At 41.4% G+C, this 19,466-nt stretch overlaps 2 protein-coding genes across 4 annotated transcripts; one reads left to right on the top strand and one right to left on the bottom strand.

The window, feature by feature from the left end:
- The first annotated feature begins 461 nt into the window (after positions 1-461).
- Positions 462-4,176, top strand: exoc1l (exocyst complex component 1 like). Its single transcript, XM_023812549.2, has 3 exons — positions 462-1,198; positions 1,851-1,981; positions 2,122-4,176. The coding sequence occupies exons 1-3, from the start codon at positions 913-915 to the stop codon at positions 2,380-2,382; spliced, it is 678 nt and encodes a 225-aa protein (XP_023668317.1). The 5' UTR covers positions 462-912; the 3' UTR covers positions 2,383-4,176.
- Positions 4,177-8,567: 4,391 nt separating this feature from the next.
- On the bottom strand, positions 8,568-18,954 carry stra6l (STRA6-like). Of its 3 annotated transcripts, none has more exons than XM_023812508.2 (18): positions 18,521-18,954; positions 18,063-18,135; positions 17,507-17,607; positions 17,216-17,346; positions 16,455-16,580; positions 16,116-16,156; positions 15,322-15,450; positions 14,509-14,579; positions 14,222-14,330; positions 13,916-14,072; positions 13,601-13,676; positions 13,373-13,454; positions 13,149-13,197; positions 12,683-12,800; positions 12,455-12,574; positions 10,890-11,053; positions 10,429-10,578; positions 8,568-10,010 (listed from the first exon to the last, which is right to left on the bottom strand). In XM_023812508.2, the coding sequence occupies exons 1-18, from the start codon at positions 18,562-18,564 to the stop codon at positions 9,757-9,759; spliced, it is 1,995 nt and encodes a 664-aa protein (XP_023668276.2). In that variant the 5' UTR covers positions 18,565-18,954; the 3' UTR covers positions 8,568-9,756. The 3 variants fall into 3 exon arrangements, with proteins under 3 accessions (XP_023668276.2, XP_023668275.2, XP_023668277.2); XM_023812507.2 differs by having other exon boundaries at positions 16,111-16,156; positions 16,460-16,580; XM_023812509.2 differs by lacking the exons at positions 17,507-17,607; positions 18,063-18,135; positions 18,521-18,954 and having other exon boundaries at positions 16,111-16,156.
- Between the last annotated feature and the right edge of the window lie 512 nt (positions 18,955-19,466).

The raw sequence follows: 19,466 nt of genomic DNA, 5'->3' as shown, positions 1-19,466 counted from the left end.
AATTTACAGCAATGGCTTGGAAGCTTACAAATGTGGTTAGGAGGACATTTAAAGGAAGTTCCATGAAAGTTAGGCCAGTGGTAATGAAAATTTATCAGAGCACATCAAACTGAATAACTTAGGTTTGTTTAGTATGAAACTGTGAATAAAGAAATAGTTTGAGTTTAAAAAAAACATGTTGGCTATCACAGGCTCTAAAATTTCATGAAAACTTTGGACTGAGATTACACTATGAGGGAATTACTCTAGATTACACTGCGGCCAATGCGTGGGTCTTCAGGTTCCTTCCTAACGCATTCCACTTCCACCTTGTCTGCACGCCATCTATGGGTGCATCCATGTAATAACGTGCTCGCAGCGGGATCACATGCAACATATTTCGGAATTTACCCGGAAACAACAAATGCTGTTTTCTGATTGGCTGGTACGTGGCTATTAACTCTGTTTTACTTTGGACAGATAACTCCACTCCGTACGCCTGCGGCTCGCCCATTAATTCCGTATAACGGGACATCTCGGTGGGCGTTATGCTTTATTTCCCGACATGAGAAACACGAGGTGTGGCGTGTGAGCTGGTCGAAATGCGTGTGTCTCATAGTCACTGCGTGAGACTTGAGAGCCCTGCTATCCTCTGTAAAGTGTAATATCATTGCGACTATTGGTTTTACACAAATGATCTCATTAGATATGAAACCTGCAGGGAGATCTACAATTTTAATGATAATCAATGTCAGTTTTTAAGTTACTTCTAATGGAGCTGTTCTTAATGGAAATAACCACAAATCAATATTAAGCTTTCAGTTATTATAACCGCATCTGACTGCTACTTTAATCAAATCAGTTTAGGAAAAATCCTGTTAAATTGCTCCAGCTGCCCTGTTCCCTTGGGACACGGGATACTTACCAGAATTTATGTCGGAAATAACAGAGCAGCCCCGCAGCTTAAAGCCACTCTACGTCATTCGCACTACGACCACCTGTAATCTCATTCACCGAGGAATGTGCGGCATCGCCGAAGATCCGCACTCCGTACGGGTGACGCTACCTTGCTTGCGTTCGCGGAGTGATCGGTGGTCAATGTCGTCATTAATAAAAGAGGAGATGCAAAGACTGTTATTCCGACCAAAAGGACAACATCTGAAGGAACTGATAGAAATAGTGGAATCAGAAGAGAGGAGACATTTTCTTTGTGTGTCAGGTAAATTACCTTTCATTGTCCCATTGCATGCGTTGAAGAAATGAACAGTGATTGAAAAGGTCCTTTTTTTTAGAGTTGTCAATAATATATATATATATGCGATATATAAGTGAAAACAACGTGTGTAAGTCTAGAAAGTGAAGAATAACAAACATTATTTACTATTTTAGTAGTTTTACCAACTATATGAAGAATGCGATAAATGAGGAAATAAAATATACTATGAGAACCAAGTAATCATCTGTAATGTCATAAAAATATGGGTATGTGTGTGTGAATGCTTATGTATATATTACATTACCAAATGTTCCCACAATGTGAAAAAACCTGTAATTTTTACGTTGTGGGAATATTGTTCCAGTATGTGTGTGTATATATATATATACTTATATATATATATAAATGTGAATGCAATCAAAATACTAAAGTAGCCAAAAGTTTTGTATTTCGTTTGGTCACTTATGGTTGATCAAGGTTAGTGCTGGGTAGGGGTTAAGGTCGTCATGTTGGGATTAAGGTTTTGCCAATAGAAATTAATGGAGAGTCCCCACAAAGACATGAATATAAACCTGTGTGTGTGTGTGTGTGTGTGTGTGTGTGCAATATATTCAAATGAATTTCTTCACCATTGCCTACATGTTGTTGATTTCAGTGGCTAAGCGCGATACGGTGAGGATAACTGTGATCAAATGCGTAAGATCAGGTACGGAGGAGAAATATGAGCGGCTGGATGAATGGTTTCTTAAGGACCTTGTTTTACTCGATGGGAAAGATTCCGAAACGGTAAGCTTTGTGGCAGCAGGATAGCTGCAGTAATTGAAAAAAAAAAACTTAATTTATAAGTCGATATTTTAGCTAGTTGCTAAATATCTGGTGTTTGGATAAGATGTATAAAAAAATATATTTTATTTTTTTCAACGCAGGACGAACCGCAGTTTTTAATGCACTTCGACGCGGTTCGCTCGTTCACAGCCGTGAGCTGCGCGTCCAAGTACACGCTGGCTCGTGCGCTCGTGAGCCTCAGCTCCAAGCACCACAAGAGGAGCCTGCAGCTTGCCAACTTCGACAGGACGTACGTCCAGCCCACGTCCATGTACTCCAACCGCGGCGACTGCATGGTGCTCATGCAGATTTGCGTCTACGCCTTCAATCTGTTGTGCTTGTCGTTGTGCCCCGTGCCATGATGCATGGAGCCACTGACCTGTGACAGTTTGATATGATATGTCCCCAAGCACTATAGTTACTGCATAAAGCCTTATGTGGATAAAAAGCTTCAATTCACAGTACACAACGAATGTAAACACTTTTGCATCAAACACCTTTAGTTATGCTGTGCACAAGATGTGAAATACTACAATATCCTGGAAAAAATCTGGTACTTACAAGCTCAAATTGGTCTTTATTTCTAGAACATTCGCTCACTACATTTCAGTTAAAACTGATATTTCTACAGGTCATATAATTGCTAAACATACTAATATGTAAAATTTATTGTAACAAATTTAATTAAATACAATTATGCCAGTCACTGTAATAGGAAAATATTGACTTTTGAGTCGCGGGTTGTGTATGTTTTCTCACAGCGTCCAGCATGGGGCTGAAACACCTTGACTAAGAGTTATTTAATCTACTCGCTCTGAGGTGTGAGGCAGAGAATCACCCTTCCTGCTGTTAACAAAACCCAGCTGAGTATCAGCCTGGTCCTCGAGTTTGTAGGTGGCATTTTGTACGGTACCATAAATACCACGGCGGGTGTCAGAGGGGCTTGGATTTCCTGGCAGATTCTGGGGGCCTGGAATATGGAGTACGTAAAGTTATATATAAAATTGGCTGGGGATGGGGGCAAGAATTTCCAGGGAGGTCCCCGAATACCACATATTGCTGTCATGTTTTGCTTAACAGAAATGTAGAAGGAAAATGATTCAGAAGCACAGCGGCTTTCTCTGAATTAACATGACTATCTTTTGTGTCTCCCAAACAGGGCACTTATGTACTAAGGTACTGTAGTAATGTACAATGGACATATGTAAACTGGCGACCCTCAGAATGTGCGATTCTGTCTGTGTGATACATGCTCTCTATGTGCATCACTCAGGAGAAAAGTGTCTCTGCCAATCAGAGTGTTTCCTGAGTCAAGTAAATACATTATCTATAAGACTGAAAGATTGTTATTCATTGGAATATTATTCAGTTGCGTTTTTTATTGTGACTTAATTCTGCACATGTTGAATTAAATAAAAATCTGGTATTGGGGTCATATAATTTGCATGCTTATCAGTATTTAGGCTGGAATATTTCAGCTAATCTATTTTACTAAATCACATGATAAATCAGGAATGTAAGTGTGATGAAATGTTGAATGTTGAATGTGACGAAATGTAAATTGTTGTCCACAAAAGCACAATGACAGCTGTAATGCTCACAGGGATGTGCTTTTCTGATGTTCCAGAGCGACACGTTGCCATGCTGGGTTATAACTGCATTCATGGGCAGCAAGTTATCATTAAACGACACCAATGAAAGATGTTTTGCATATTTTTTTGAGGTCATGAACACCATGTTCATATTTATTATTAAGAGCCATGTAATTAGCTTTATTTGTATTTAATAAGTGACCTGTCCATCTATTTTCCATAACCACCTAACCAGAGTATCTGTAGGAAACTCAGATAAACACAGGATGTTTCAGACCTAAACAAACCATAAAGAAGCAAGATGTTTTTCTGTGTACTGTGAACTGACCTTTTGGAACTGATTCCACTGTGATCTGTGTAAAACCCAGCATACCCAGGGCTAAATAAAGTTGTAAATTGCAAGTTTGCATTGAGGTGACCATTGTATTTTCCTACAATAAATTTGGTACTTAAAGGGCCATTTTGATAGTGCTTCACATTTAAACACACAGTATTTCTTAGCTGGTGGAAAATCACTGTATACTTCACAGTGATGTGGGGGGAGATGATCCACCCAATAGAATTCTGTCCATTACCATTAAATAAAATAATTGTTTACCTTTGCGCCATAAGAGCAACACAATGCATTTGAAAGCAATGCAGAAGACTCCAGCTGTATAGGGGGAAAGAGACAATGGATGTTTACAGTTATATAACCTGAAATATATGGAATCAGTTGATGATTTTGGTTACAGAGTAATGTGTTAAGGATGTCACGGTGGTGCAGTGCTTAGCACTGTGGCCTCGGACCTCTGTGTCCAGCGTTCAAGTCTCTGTCATGGCTCCGTGTGTGTGGAGGGTCCATGTTCTCCCCCATGTCATCGTGGGGTTTCCTCCAGGTCCTCGGGTTTCCCCCCACAGTCCACATACATGCTGAGGCTGGTTGGGGTGACTGAAATGCCCCTTGGTGTGAGTGTGCCCTGTGATGGGTTTTTTCCTGCCTTGTGCCTGTACCCTCCAGGATAGGCTCTGGACCCCCCACAACCCTGAATAGGGCAAGTGGTTACAGATGGAGGAATGAGGCAAATGACGTGTAAATATTTGACTGTCTGAGTATCCTTAAAGACACTCCACCCAGCGATGCTTCTGTAAATTAAATGTTTTGTAGCCATTTTTTCCTCACAGGAAATTTACAATTATGTAAATGACAAAGTAAACACGTGCATGTAAATATTCAATAGTTTATTCCTCAGTTTTGATTAAAGTGTTGTGTTTGTAATAGACAGATAAATTTTGATAAAGAAACTAAACAACGAACTTGTCCACACCGTCTTTAAGCTGTTGGGCGTGAATAATAAATCTGTCTTTGGCGGAAAGTGGGGCAGCAGATTGGAATTTGCTCGGGCAAATGTCAGCGAGGGAGAGAATTAGGCTTGGAATTTTTAGCAGGGTCGCACACAACTTTTAAATCACTTTATGTTCACTTCATATTGTTCATATTGTTTTGAAACATTTTTCATTTTGTTGAAATATCAGTTGGACCTACATACAGTAGCTGTGTCGTTCATGGTTTCATTTAGGACAATAAATCGGATTAGTTTTATACGAATGTCTGGTCGTATCGTGTACAAAAATGACCGGAGACCCAACCTTTCCGCTGCTATGGTTTGGATCGAAAGGCCGATACGGAACGTCACCCCAAACACTTCCCTGGAGTTTAAACTTGTAATGTGTCACAGGCCTGGTAGCCAAAGAGGCTTTTCCTGTGTGTAATGCAGTCAGGATTGCAGTCTTTTGCATGGGGTGGGGGGGGGGGGTGTCAGAATGAGTATAAAGTCCACGTGTATCAGGGTCATCCCACTACTGAGCACTGGGTAGAATGGGACCCCAGTGTAATGTGGGATTTAAAATGACTGACCACTTCAGAAAAATGTGTAATGTGAGGATAGCATCAAAAATGGTAAAAAAATTAATCAAATATCAGACAATAGCAAACATCCTATGTAAGTGTATATGCACAATATACAGAGTGTGTCTGACAATGCATTATTTATTGATGTGGATCCTTGGATTTTCGTGCATTAACAGCCATAGTGGTCTTTCCGGATATTACAGCCTGCAGCCGACCCCACGGCCGCCCTGTGGTCTATCTCAGGCTGCGTTACGTTGCTTCTTTTCCTATTGTCACGTTCGCATTTAAGAGCTGAGAAAGACGGAAAACATGCTTCTGTGGCTTTTAGAAGCCTCGTTCGTCTCATAAATATCTATGGGCTGAGTGTTTAGGGTTCTAATCTAACGCTACACTGAATTAAAAAACTGAACATGTTGAAGTATTGAGCTCTATGTTTGATGGTCTGGAGCGTTTAAACATATAGCCTTTGCTGTTGCCTCAGTCTCATTGCCCTGATGTCAGTTTAACATATTTTCTGGTGACAGTGAGGTCACTGAGTTCTCTACTGCGCTTTTCTGGTTGCTTCATTTGACTGATGTGAAAGTGTAACCTTACCTGCTTGATGTTCTTCTGACGTGATTTGCTCTCATTTGATACAGTGTGACACTCTCTCTGACTTTGTAGAAATCATTTTGTAGTTACTGATATTTAATAGTTTTATGGTTAATTGTTGTATCATTTTTGGGGGAGTGGAGGAAGCAGAGGGGGCTACAGAAAGTGTAGCCTGGGGGCCCCAGAAATGGTTTAATTCAACTACTAACCCGTATCACAATATCAGTGCCGTTTATTGCCCCGATTGCATTAGGAAAATTGGACAGTGCTGCAAATTCAGTTTTTACGTTTGCCTGTTCACCCACAGCATAGGGAAACAGATTTCAATGAAAAACAAATAAAGTACAAAGATGTTACACATAGTGCAAATGATAAACAAATAATTAAAAATATTCTTTTTATTCCATGATAACTCGTCCCCTTGTAATTCTTCCATTTATGTACGCTGTCAGGAAAAAGGGTACAGCTCTGGTATAATTTTGTTCCTTAAGGTAGAAACAACGTTAATGTATCCCCAATGGTACAAAGACGTTCCTAAGCATCCATTTCTATACCTTAAAGGGTATATATACCTACAGCTATGGTACGATTGGCAGACCCTTGAGGGTACAAAGTGATACATTTTTTCTGACAGTGTAGGCAGTATAAAAACTCCATTATGCCATATCAAATTCTTTTGACTATATGCTCTTCTCATACATGGATCCATCTATGCCCTTTAGTGTACAGCAAGCCCATTCACTACCCTCGCTGGGTGGTGACCATACTGGCACAGAATGGCTGCGGGCACGTCATTCAGGTGGGGGCTGCACAGTGCTGGCGGTTCAAGTAGCTGTGAAGCGCTTTGGGTGTCTTGAAAAGTGCTATATAAATGCCACTTTCATTCATAATTAATTTCCAGCATTGTCAGCATTTATATTACAGTTTACCAGCAACCCTGACCATAATAAGTGATTGGATGATGATAGATAGATAGATAGATAGATAGATAGATAGATAGATAGATAGATGGCTATGCAGCAGAAATAGAAGCAATCAATTATTATCACGCCCAAAGTGTCTGAATGTTACTAACTTGTTAATACCTAATGTTCTGCAAAACATTTAAATGTCTTCTAATCGTTTGAAGACGTCAATATTGATTTAACTTGCCGAGTGCAGTGTGTTTATTGTACTGATGGCTCTTCAGATGGATGGATTTTTTTCATCGGTCTTTTCTTCCTTACACACGATGACGTTCTTCAGTTACATACCACCAGCAGTAGGCAGTATGACATTGGATCACCAGCCCTGCACTTACAGATCCTGAAGGTGGTGAGCTTCAGCTGATCCTGACTGACAGATTATCTTGTTTGTGTTAGATAAGGACAGTTTTACAGTTTTAGGATAACTAGTTTGAGGTACTGTTTCATGTACCAATATGCAGTTTTAGTCATGGAAGTCTTTGTTATTTTTTTAAAGGAATATCAGCCCTATTTTATGATGTGTTAAGTGAATAGAATCTGCTGCCTGATACCTCTTTCCCACCAATGTGCAAAACCTGAAACCCATCCATCCATCCATCCGTCCATCCATACATGTGTGCATGCATCGATCCATCCATCCATGCATCCATCCATGCGTGCATGCATGCATTCATCCATCCATATTGCATACCCGCTTGTCCTATGCATGGTCATAGGAATCTTTCCTGGATGCTACGGGTGTAAGGCAGAGAATAACCCAGGATGGGGCGCCAACTGGCCACAACGAAAACATCAAACCAGCAAGTTTTTTGCATATAACAATCCATCACTCATGAATATATATAAGGAGGTTCAGACATTTTTGGAAACGTTGTTACACCCTTGGTTTGATTCCAGGCTTTTATTCCACGTTACTTGTATTGTATCTTTGTCGGCATGATATATCTGGAGCGTTATAAACCAGGTCCAGAGCCTCTCATGCGGTAGCTGTTCTGTCATTGACTCATACTTCAGTAATGGATGTTTGTGTGGTTTTTACTCTGAGCAACGGTGATGCAGCGCTGGTCTGTACGGCTCCCGATGATACAAGCTCAGCAATTTTGATTAATATGAATAACAAAGCAAGATGTAGCTAATGTTTGCTGGCATCTGTGGATAAGCAGTTAGATCATGGATGGTTGGGTAACTCTTTCCTAATAAGCAACCAAGGATTCTATGATCTACAACACATATTAATTCAGTTCCATCAAAGGCACGATTAGGATTCTTACCCCTAACCCTTTTATACTGCCTTTCCATAGAAAGGTGTCTAATGTAGGGCCATTTCACATTAAGCAATGACTTACACTGGCTGAGCAGATATAAAGGACACTATGGGAAAGACAGGTGTCGAGAAATTTCTGCCACTGATGCATCATCTGAACGAGCTCATGAAATAAAATGTAGATGGAGCGAGAGTCTGTAGTCTTGTGGAGAAAGTTGTGGACTAAGGAGAAGCATTTTGAAAATGTTTTGATGGGAACTTTTTTAATTGACATAAAAAATTGGATTTTTCCGATAGCCTGTCCTGAGATCTGAGAATCAGAAAGTTGGTTTGGTTTGGAAGAAGCCACTGTGAAATGTCATGGGATATGTCATGTTTCGTCGTACATACAGACAACATGATTGTGAAATCCATCAATCAATCAGTCTACAGTGTGTAGTTAATGTAATACTGATCTGCAATTATTATCTTATTTCTCAAGAGATGCCAGACAATAACAATCAATAAACAGAATTTCAGTATGTCAGTACCATATCACATGTATACATATATACAGTGCAGCATATACTCATACAGCAAAACCTCAAAACAGGAGACCACTAGATGCACAAAGCTTCTTAGCTAGAAGCATATTGATGAGTACTTCAAAATGGCGAGGAGTTTATATGACGCTATTTTGTATCCATCCATTTTTAATAACCACTTACCTATTTAGCATTGAAGTGGCTGTCTGAAATAATGTGATAATGCAGGATTTTATTTTACACACTCATAAGAATGTAGAATTAGGACTATTTGCGTCATACTATATCTGTCGAATGAAACACCTTTGTCTGTCTCTTTGATATCATATATGAAATGTTGAAAGTATGCAGGAAAAACCCAACTGAGACAGAAAATACTTTTTTTCTTGGAGCAGGACTGACATGGATTATGTTTTTCAAAGCTCGACTTGCTTAGTGTTAATTCCAGTCACTAATTCTGGGCAGAAAGGTTCTTGTTTTTGCAGTTCTTGTCTTCATTGACTTCTTGACTTACAGATGATGCAAGAGAATAAAAAAAAGGTAGCAAATATAGCAAATATAGGCTTCAGCGCAGATAAACCTTCTGGGCTTTGGTCCAGTGTTGCTTCTGCACAGGCTTGTATGCGGATCTTCACAGCTGCTCCAGTGCGCGGCATTCCCAGACCAATGACAAATCATGACAAATCATATTTGTAAACAATAAACCAACCATTTTTTTCTACTCCAGGTTACGTCCAATTATGTCTTTATATCCCAAAAGTCGAAACATAATCCAGAAACAGGACTTTTAAAAAAAATAACGGTGGTTAATTTTTGTGCTGATGTTTCTGTAGAGGAAGTTGGAGCCACTTTCTCCATTTTGTCAGTGAAACGACAGGAAGTGACATCACAGGAGCACAGCTATGGAGTCTATGCCATCGCTTCGTCCACGTTGGCCCCTTCCACATCAGAGTGACAGGGCTCCTCGGCTGCCCGTCGGTCCGGTGTGCTGTTGGCAGTCGTGAAGTTCTCCTCTGATGCACGGACCTGGGAGGCCAGCATCCAGGCCCGTGCGGCCGTGTCCTGGCACGAGGACAGCTGGTGTTTGCGGTGCAGGATCAGCTTGGGGTTTTTCACGAGGGTGTAGAGCAGCAGCCAGCGCCTCCGGGCCCTGCTGCTCGACGCTGGGACATGGAGGAAGGCGGCCATTAAGTGTAGGCAGCAGATCAGTATTGTTAGTCATTTATGAAAGGCTTCCCCCTAGTGTCTTAATACAGCAGTAAGTCTAATGGTGTGATGCATTTTAACTGGCTCTACACAAATACTCCAGATATAGAACCCTTTATTTGCATAATGAAAAGCAACATCTAACAATTTCTGAGCTCAATTTTTATATTCCAGAGCTTAAACTTGCAATCAATACCAATTATACCTGTCAAAACCCATGCAGGGTAAAAAACTGAAGTATAAAATGTGTCAAATTCTCTATAAGTTCAGATTTAAGTAAGTAACTAAAATCCATAGAAATATAAATGATTAAGCTGCCTTAGGAATCCTTCACAGGGTCTATTTTCATGATACACCAGTAAAACCAGTACTGACCAATCAGAGAGCTGTTGAATGGAGGGTATGGTGACAGCGCTCTCGTCTGCTTTTCCAGCCTCTCAGCCAATACGAGATGGCAAAAGCAGATCATGACTGGGTTGCTATGGTAATGGTCAGCAAATATCATCCCAATCCATGTATTATACCCTAAAAGCAAACCAATGCACAGTTAATCCTGTCTCCTATTAATGTGCTTTTTTTTCTTCTTTCAAATACTCCAAAAAAATTTCAAATATCCTTTAGAATATGTGTCATTAACGTACATCTACATCCAGTGCTGAATAGATTTCACATTATGTCATCATTTCTCTGTACATTCATATAATTGAGTATCTCAGGAGACTCTGAAACATTCTAAAATGCGCAACTACAGTATGCATACTTCACGGAAGCATGCAGTTTGCACCCGCTCCCTCGTGGGGGGGTCCAGTATGCAGTGTGTCCCTCCCCCATCTCACCTGGGTCTAAGGGCTCGTAGCCCCTTGGCATGACGGTGCGGTCGATGCGGGACACCAGCCAGGTGCCCAGTATGGCGCTCATCAGCAAACGCACCACGCAGTTACTCAGGCCCATAATCACGTTGTAGAAGAAGAAGAAGTAGTTAAAATTGTGGAAGCCCTTTCTGACAAGGAAATGAAATATACGGCAAGGTTAAGCACTGGACTGTTCTCCACGTGTTCCGTGCGACAAAAACGGTTTGCGTCTGTTCCGTACTACAATAAGTAATAGTACAATAAGTATGCACGTCTATAAACATTTCGATCGCATTTTTAAGGGCACGATAGGTCAGAGTTTACATAGCATTAGTACATTCTGCAAAGCTAACCGACTGACGATGAGAAATGAGTTAATAAAACACAGCATTAAATGTTTGACTAAAGGACATCAGCCAAACTATTACCAACACCAATGCAAACACCAATAATGAAGTCATTAGTAAAAGCAGGTAAAATATCGTCCAGGAACAATGTGTGCTGCACTTGTGGAAACACACGCCAACATACATTTTCAAGGACTGTGATAGAATTGCATTGAAACACTCTCCTTTTCTGTGTCAGTGTTCCTCAGCCCGGGACCCAGGGATCCCCAAAGGTCCACGTTTTTACTCCCTCCCTGGGAATGTTCCTCAAACCAGCCCTCAGGGACTCCCAAACGGTGCCGAGGGAGCAAAAACGTGGACTGGGGGGTCCCTGAGAACGAGGAGGAGAAACGCTTATGCTCTCACAAAGAGCCGGGGAACCTCCTGCTGGTGAGACTGGGGAGTGTTAGCTAGTGGAGGGTTTCATGATGAGATACAGTACCAGTCAAAAGTTTGGACACACCTACCTATAGAAATGTCTCTTTATACTATTCTCTACATTTTAGAATATTTATGAAGCCATCAAAACATATGTGATAATGTATATTATAAAGTAACATATATGGAATTATGCACTGACCAAAAAAGTATTAAGCAAAAAAATTAATTTGTTGGAGGGCAGCCGTGTGGGTTACGACTCAGAAGGTTGCTGGTTCAGATCCCTGGGTCGGCAGAGGGATCCCACCTTTGGGCATTTGAGCGAGGCCCTTAACCCCAATTATCTCAGGGACTGGCTGACTCTGTCCCCTCTACACCAGTTCCATGAGGTGGCCTCCTGGGATGCTTTTCCAGCTGTCCTGAAGGAGGTCCCACATATATGCTGAGCCCTCATTGGCCGCTTTTCCGTCACTCCCACATATATGCTGAGCCCTCATTGGCTGCTTTTCCATCACTCCCACACATATGTCGAGCCCTCATTGGCCGCTTTTCCATCACTCTCTGGTCAAACTCCTTCTAAACTCCTCCAAAACTATGTTTGCATTAGCTGGCCAGGTCATGTGATACGACGACATTATTCTCCTTGGTAGGCAGCTTGACGTGTCCAAACTTTTGACTGGTACCGTATATGCGATTAAAAATAAATCTTGTAGTAAAACTGTAGCTCATGATGTATTAATTGCACAATAAAAGACTCATTGGATATTCTAGTGGTTGAAAGCATACCTGTTGTTTATTGCTAAGGGCTTCTGGCTATCCGTGGGGGAAATCTTGTCTTGAAGGAAGAAGATCTGCACCAGTATAATCTGAATTATCACCAGTCCTATAATCAATACTATGGCTCCTCTGAAACAGTCAGGAAAAAAAAAGCGGCAAGATTACCGATAAGTTTATTATCGCATCACGCGCCTTTAGCTACATCCCGAACATACGTGATCGTTTCCCATCACTCACAGGACGATGCCGAAGTTTATCAGCACTTTCAGGCCGTGACCGTGTTGAATGGGCAGAACCACTCCGTACACGAAGAGCAGCGCAAACAGGAACTGCACGAAGTGGACGATGATGTAGCCTGAACAACAGAAATACGCAAACATCAAAGACTGAACGCTGTGTTTTCAAGAGGGGCCTCCCGTCTTTCATGTGCTGCAAATGCTTATAACCACAGATCTTCTCGAAACTATTAACAATAATGGATTAATGCATGCTTCCTGGGTTACTGTTCCCGGTGTAAAATGCTTTTCTGGTCTTCGTTGTGTCAGCAGTTCCTGCTCTTTGATAAAGACAAATGTAAGGGAGAGTTTCAATAGGAATCGTTGTCCAAGCAGAGTTGGAGTTGACGCTGAATGACCTTTTTGTTAATTATTAACAATAATATGTCAACAAGGGAGGAGGAGATTTCAAACCACACTGTACTTACCCCATAAAGTAAAGGCGATCTGCCAGCCAGAATACCGAGTAATGGCTGCCTAAGATACATATTTGATTGTTTTATTACAGATGTAACCTGCAGGTACTCGGTTTCACAGCTGATACAGCTTGGGTGTAATTATTTGCTATTGATTTTCTTTTTCTCCAAAGAATCATGATTCATTTTAATCAACACTAGTGCTTTTTTCGCATCATCAAAGAATCTCTGCTCACAACGCTGATTGCAGAGCTGGGATTGTGGAACCTCTCAGGAAGGAAGCCTTTCTGTCCTGCCCAAAGCCTCTTCAGGTGCTTCCTGTAATGAAGCAGAAAGACAGGCAGCGGTAAATTCCACCAGCCAGGCCTGGTAGACGGATCCCCTCCGAAGCCAAACTGGTCAGCAGGGGGAGGATAGTGGAAAAGCCTTAAAATTATGGTCTTGAAATTTGAAAGTTCACCAACCTGTAGCAGGACAATATGTGAAATGTGTATGTCACCGAGGTCAAGGCGGCGAAGAAGGTCGTAGCAAACCAGGTCTCTAGATGAGGAAAATTTGAATAATATAGACGATTGTTCACTAGTCTAAAGAAGAAAAGCATAAATTTATGATTAAGTTAAAAAAAGATAGCCTTATTTATTACTGTATTTACTACTATACTACTATACTAGTAATATAATATAATAGTAATACTACTGTTACTGTATATGTACTATGCTACTGCTGTTCTGTTTTTTCAGGTTGGGCTGCAATTAATTGAGAATAATGGGCTGTGTTACTTCTGGCAACATGACTGAACTCCACCAGCTGAGGGCTGAGAGCGGCAAACTGGTTCTCTAACTGGCTGCAGGAGCTGACCAGTTCCGCCAGGGAGTCCCTCAGCTTGTCCAGCTCGTCAAACACGTAGCTGCTGAGGCTGTGGTCGGCCAGCGTGATCTAAAGAGAGGTTCGTCACAAGGAAAATCACACTTTGCATCAGTGACACATCACAGTATGCGGTGATATTGCCAAACACCTTAACACTTTTGGTGAGAGACATGCTAGTCATTTGTGGAGAAACACTGTTTATATAGGTAGGTACTCACCATGTACAGGCCAATCAGAGAGATGATAGAGGTGCCAATCATTCTGTTGGGGAACCTGAAATAAGGGTCCCAGTCATAAATGTTCCTCTGAATCCAGTTCTTTATTTCCCTATAAAAAATAAAATAAAAAATAAGCACATCTGAATTAAATGCTCTGAACTGTGATGGCAGGTGTCTCAGGATCTCAGTCACAGAGATTCAGCCATCGCATTAATGATCGCATAATTTGCTGCGGCAGGTATGGAAATCCATGGGGGGAGCAGGGCTGCTCTGAGTTTGAGCTGTACCCTTGTGGAGGTCTCCGCAGCAAAGTCTGCACGTATTTGGCCTGATACGTCTGAAACAGCTGCTCCGTTTCCTGGAGAGAGTCAGATTGGAGCTCATGACAGCCTGATCTGCTTCATCAGTACCCCCCATTTAGTTCAGAACAACTACTCATCAGTGTCTAAGCGAATGGGAGGGATAGGGATGGTGCTGCCTCCCTCCCCCAAAATCAGATTGGCTGCTCAGTGTCCCTCAATTTCCATTGGGCGTCAGTGATGTCAATCACAGGGCACAAAACATGGTGTTCACAAACCCATGCATGTGTGGCACTATAATTGTAGTTGGTCCCAGAAGTGTATGAATATTCATGAATCGTAAGCATACTTTAAAGGGACTCCACACACCAATCGTATCACTGTGCAGAAGATACGAGCACAAGCATCTTCTTTGCAGTGAAACAACTGGTGTGTGTAGTTTGCTAGTAGAAAATAGTTCCTACATTAGACTGCTAACTACTAAGTCTGTGGATTATGCTGCGTCATGATTTCTGGTAAGAGACATTGCTGATGAATTTTTCAAATGTATTCTGCTGGTATTTTGATCACCACAAAAGGACGCCATTCTATCCAAATCTCAGCATCTTACAGCAGAACGACCTAGATGGATAGATACCACTGAAGCCCCTCTAAAGCATATTGTCTTTTCAGTTTCGAGGTGAACTGCCCCTTTAAGAAAAGGTGGTGTTTTTTAATTTAGTTTACAGCATCCACTGCTAAGATGAGCCGCACTATCGCCTTATGGATAGCGAAAACCATTTCAGCACGACGCACAGTCACCTCGTGGGCGTCCAGCCCCATGCGGATGCGAATGGCTTTGAGCAGCATGTGTACGAAACGGCCCAGCAGGAAAGTCAGGCAGAAGATGCTTGGCCACTGCAGGATGGGTTTCTGGAAGCTGCCCAGCACCTAGAGTCCAAGAGACGAAGGGCAAAAACATCTATATATGAAGCTGCTACACATGAAAAATTATATATAAAATCGCAAGCAATTATACATACAGCTCTGGAAAAAATTAAGAAACCGCTCCATATTTTTTTTAAATCTGCATTTTTAAATCGTAGTTTAATTGTGGTTCTGCTGGCAGAAGCTACGCTGAGCAGCAGGTTGCTTCCAGGCTCAAGATACATTATACAGGAACAATGGGAACACTGGGACTGACCAAAAAACAGCCAGGTAAAGGGCAGATGTAACTTTCTAATCTCAGAGATGACCGTGAACTTAGCCAGCAGTGCCTCATGAATCTTAGGATGATATCAAGTGACCTTCAAAAGGAACGGGAAACATTAAGTGCAGGTGTGAAGTGCACTGCTAGGACAGTTCATATCAGGCTCCTAGAACCACGACTGAAGTCCCATAAAGCAAGGAAGAAGCCCTTCATTAATGAGAAACAGTGAAGAATCAGATTGCAGTTTGCAGAAAAATGTATATTTTGCACAGAAGCAAACCAATAAATTGAGGAATGAGTGAAACAAAAAAATTTGCTGTGGTCTCTTAATTCCAGAGCTGTATATACAAATTACGGTACACAATGGCGTACAGCAATGGGTCAAAGTCCAGAATACCCACTTTACCAGCTGGACAGCTGATTGTGTTCCATGTCGACACGATAAGCCTGCAAAGGAGGTTATATTGCAGTTTCAATGGCCACAAAGTCATAGACCTGAATAAACCACAAAAAGTAGCAATCAGTGAGAAGATCATCTGTTAAACCACAGGATCAGGAGACAGGAATATGGCAATTTTGAACTCTAACATCTCAAGATCTGTGATGTCACCTTTCAAAGCTACTTATTGCAAAATGTTTATACTGCAGATTAATTAATTATAAAGTCAAATGTTGCAAAAGTAGGTTTTAGTAAAGATTATACAATAGACACAGGAATGGTTTATATGCACAGATATCTGCAGACCAGACCACATCAGGCTGTAGATGAAGCCCAGCACGGCTCCAGCCTCTCGAACTGGGGAAGACAAGCAGGCGAAGAAAGGGTAGTAGGCAAGGCCGACCTCCAGCGCTCCGACGAGGTGCACGACAGCTGCACGGCAGAACAAATGCCTTATGCTTTCAGCACCGTGGTTTAATATTCCACTGGAAATGACTGAGTAAACATACAGTCAAACACACTAACAACATGATATTTATTGGTGCTTTATAGTGTCTCGTACTGTTTGACTTTCCTTGAAGATTGTACAGCACTTTGGTCAACAATAGTTGTTTTAAATGTGCTTTAAAAATAAGTAAAATGAAATGGACAAGACTTAGAGGGCCAATGGAGATGGTGTGGAATGAATGATGCATTTTCAGTGTTACAATAAACCCGACACAAAAGGGTAAATTTCCAAAACGTTTTCAAAGAACTTAGTGAGTTTGGCGAATTTAACGAAAGTTCTTCATTGTTGTACATGAGGACTGACTGAGTTTTGGCTCCCAATCCTGTATCACATGACGAGAAAGTCTCAATTTAGTCTCATCTCAAAAACGAGAAAAAAAAAGAGACTGAGGGAGTTTTGGAAATTTGCCCTTCAGTTACGACCCTGGAGATTTACTAGCTCTGGATTTAACAGATAACATGAGTAGAATAATTAGTGACAAAGGATTTCACAGTGTGTCACAGCTTGAAAGTATGAGAGACGTGCTGATTATTCATCCAGTTACTGCGAAGCAGGCTACCTCTGGCCCATGTGGGGACGTTAAATGGTAAGTACTCTCTGGAGAAGAGCAGCATGACGCTGGAGGACACGGCACCGAAGGCGAAGCCGTATGACCATCGGTTACTGAGGCTGCCGATGAAGTCCAAGGGGCTGCCAGAGAAAAACACATAGTATACTGCCCCCTACAGTTTGTCTCAACGTTTCAGTGTAACTTTCTAACATTGTCAGGTGTTACTTTAAATACTGCATTTTCTATAGTGTTGAAATATACATAACTGGTACGCAAGTACGCATTTGGTAAGCAACTCACACAACGATGCCGAAACGGCCCTTCAGGATGGAGATCTTCTCATCGATAGCTAAGTGATTGACTCTTCTCTGTAGATACGACAGCACGGCAAAAATGAAGAACTGGAACGAATCAGATGTATGGATTACTGCTCACATCACAGCACACATCAATCAGCCTGCAAATAACGGACAACAAAAGGTTCCAGAATTTTCCTAGTTGAATGCCACCTTCCACACGATCCATTCTCAAATGTCCTGTTATTTTGACATTGTGGTCCTCCACATGGTTTTCTCCACAGAAATGAATGGAGAGTCCCCACAAAGATATAATTACAAACCTGCCCTCTGTTTCCAACAACTGCACCAGGTCAGTGTGAATAGAAAAGGGATGGATGAAAATTGTTTAAATAAAACCACATTTGCTATGTATCCGTGTTTAATAAACAGCTGTAAATTAAGGGGGATCTTTTGTAAAGTGACAACCCGTCCGTACTTCTGTCCCTCTAACTGATCAAAGTTGCAGGGTTACTCAGTGACTTTATTTACAAACGACTAGACAACGACTGGACACTTACAGCTGGAACAAGAGAGCAATGCAGGAATAGGTGCATGGAAATGCCATTGTCACACGTTTTGTTCCCCAAGGTTCTTCACATAAAAAGAGGATGAAAAAACGGCTTGAGAACATTTCACTTCTATACTTTACTAGCACAAAGATCTATAGATCTAGCACAATGATTTGTTCATTAAGACTAGTAACCAAGATTATATGACTGAGCAAAACGTTAAATGATTCCTTAATGTTATCTCCTGGTCTCTTTCCTTATCTGCTCTTCCCGTAACGTGAATTGAAGCAGGTTCCCTTTTCTGAAACCAGATATATTTCTCTAACATTCATGCTGTTTGTAGATATATTTGTTCTCAATATTCAAAACAGGTGTCTGAAAAACATGGAGTCCTGGTTAAAGAATCTGACATCTGTACTATTCTTAAACATAGTTCTTCATAACATGATTTCAAATGTTCTACTTACCCGTTGTCTCCCAGCCTGATCATCTTAGTAAAATGCAGGGACATGCTGACGCAGCTTCAGTTAAGCGATATTTTGAAATTTTTGTATGATTTTGAAATGCTTTACAATTGAGCTGTAAATCCCTGAGCATGTGAAAAACCATTAGGCCACATTCACAGTCATTTACTGATGGTCGTAGCGGAGGACTATGACCTGAAGCAGCTAAGGGGTTCTCTTCCTTTATTAATCATTGACAGGCATTCCCTTCCCACTGCACCAAACTGCCATACTATTGTTCTTTGTGATGAAAAAAAAAAATCCCTGATATGGGTTTATTCGAGATAACTTGATTTTTCTTATCTGGTTCACCTACTCTGTGAATGTGAGCTTAAAAGAAAATGTTTTGGCGAGAGAAGTGTAACCTAACTGAGGACAGATTCTCCCCCCCCCCCCCCCCCCCCGGCCCAGTACCTGCAAACCAAGCAGGCCCAGCTCCACAGGGGGGGCAGGGTAGGTCTGGTCCTCTCAATCATAACCTTAGCCCACCCAATCATAGCCTTAACCCACCCAATCATAATCTTAGCCCATGCAATCATAAACTTAATCCACCCAATCATAGCCTTAACCCTTGCAATCATAACCTTAATCTACCCAATCATAACCTGCATGTCAAAGATGGAGCCGGGCCTGATACCATGGGCTCTTGGGCCACAGTATGCATTTCTCTATGTTAACCAACACACAACGGGCTTGATAAATTTCTGTAGTATTTTTCTTTGTTATTCAGGCTCTTTTCTCTTACAAATATTGTTTATAAATGTGCGAGTGTGTGTGTGTGTGTGTGCGTGTGCGAGGGGGTATAACTTACCTTATGGGGACACAATGTCCCCACAACGTGATGAATACCCGTTTTTTTTCCCTTATGGGGACCAGTTTCGTTAGCATTTTTCCCATAGAAATAAATAAG

Source organism: Paramormyrops kingsleyae, chromosome 25 (genome assembly GCF_048594095.1).
Source record: "Paramormyrops kingsleyae isolate MSU_618 chromosome 25, PKINGS_0.4, whole genome shotgun sequence".
Classification (NCBI taxonomy): Eukaryota; Metazoa; Chordata; class Actinopteri; order Osteoglossiformes; family Mormyridae; genus Paramormyrops; species Paramormyrops kingsleyae.
The sequence above is the reverse complement of the archived record's forward strand: the minus strand, read 5'-3'. Positions and strand labels throughout refer to the sequence as shown.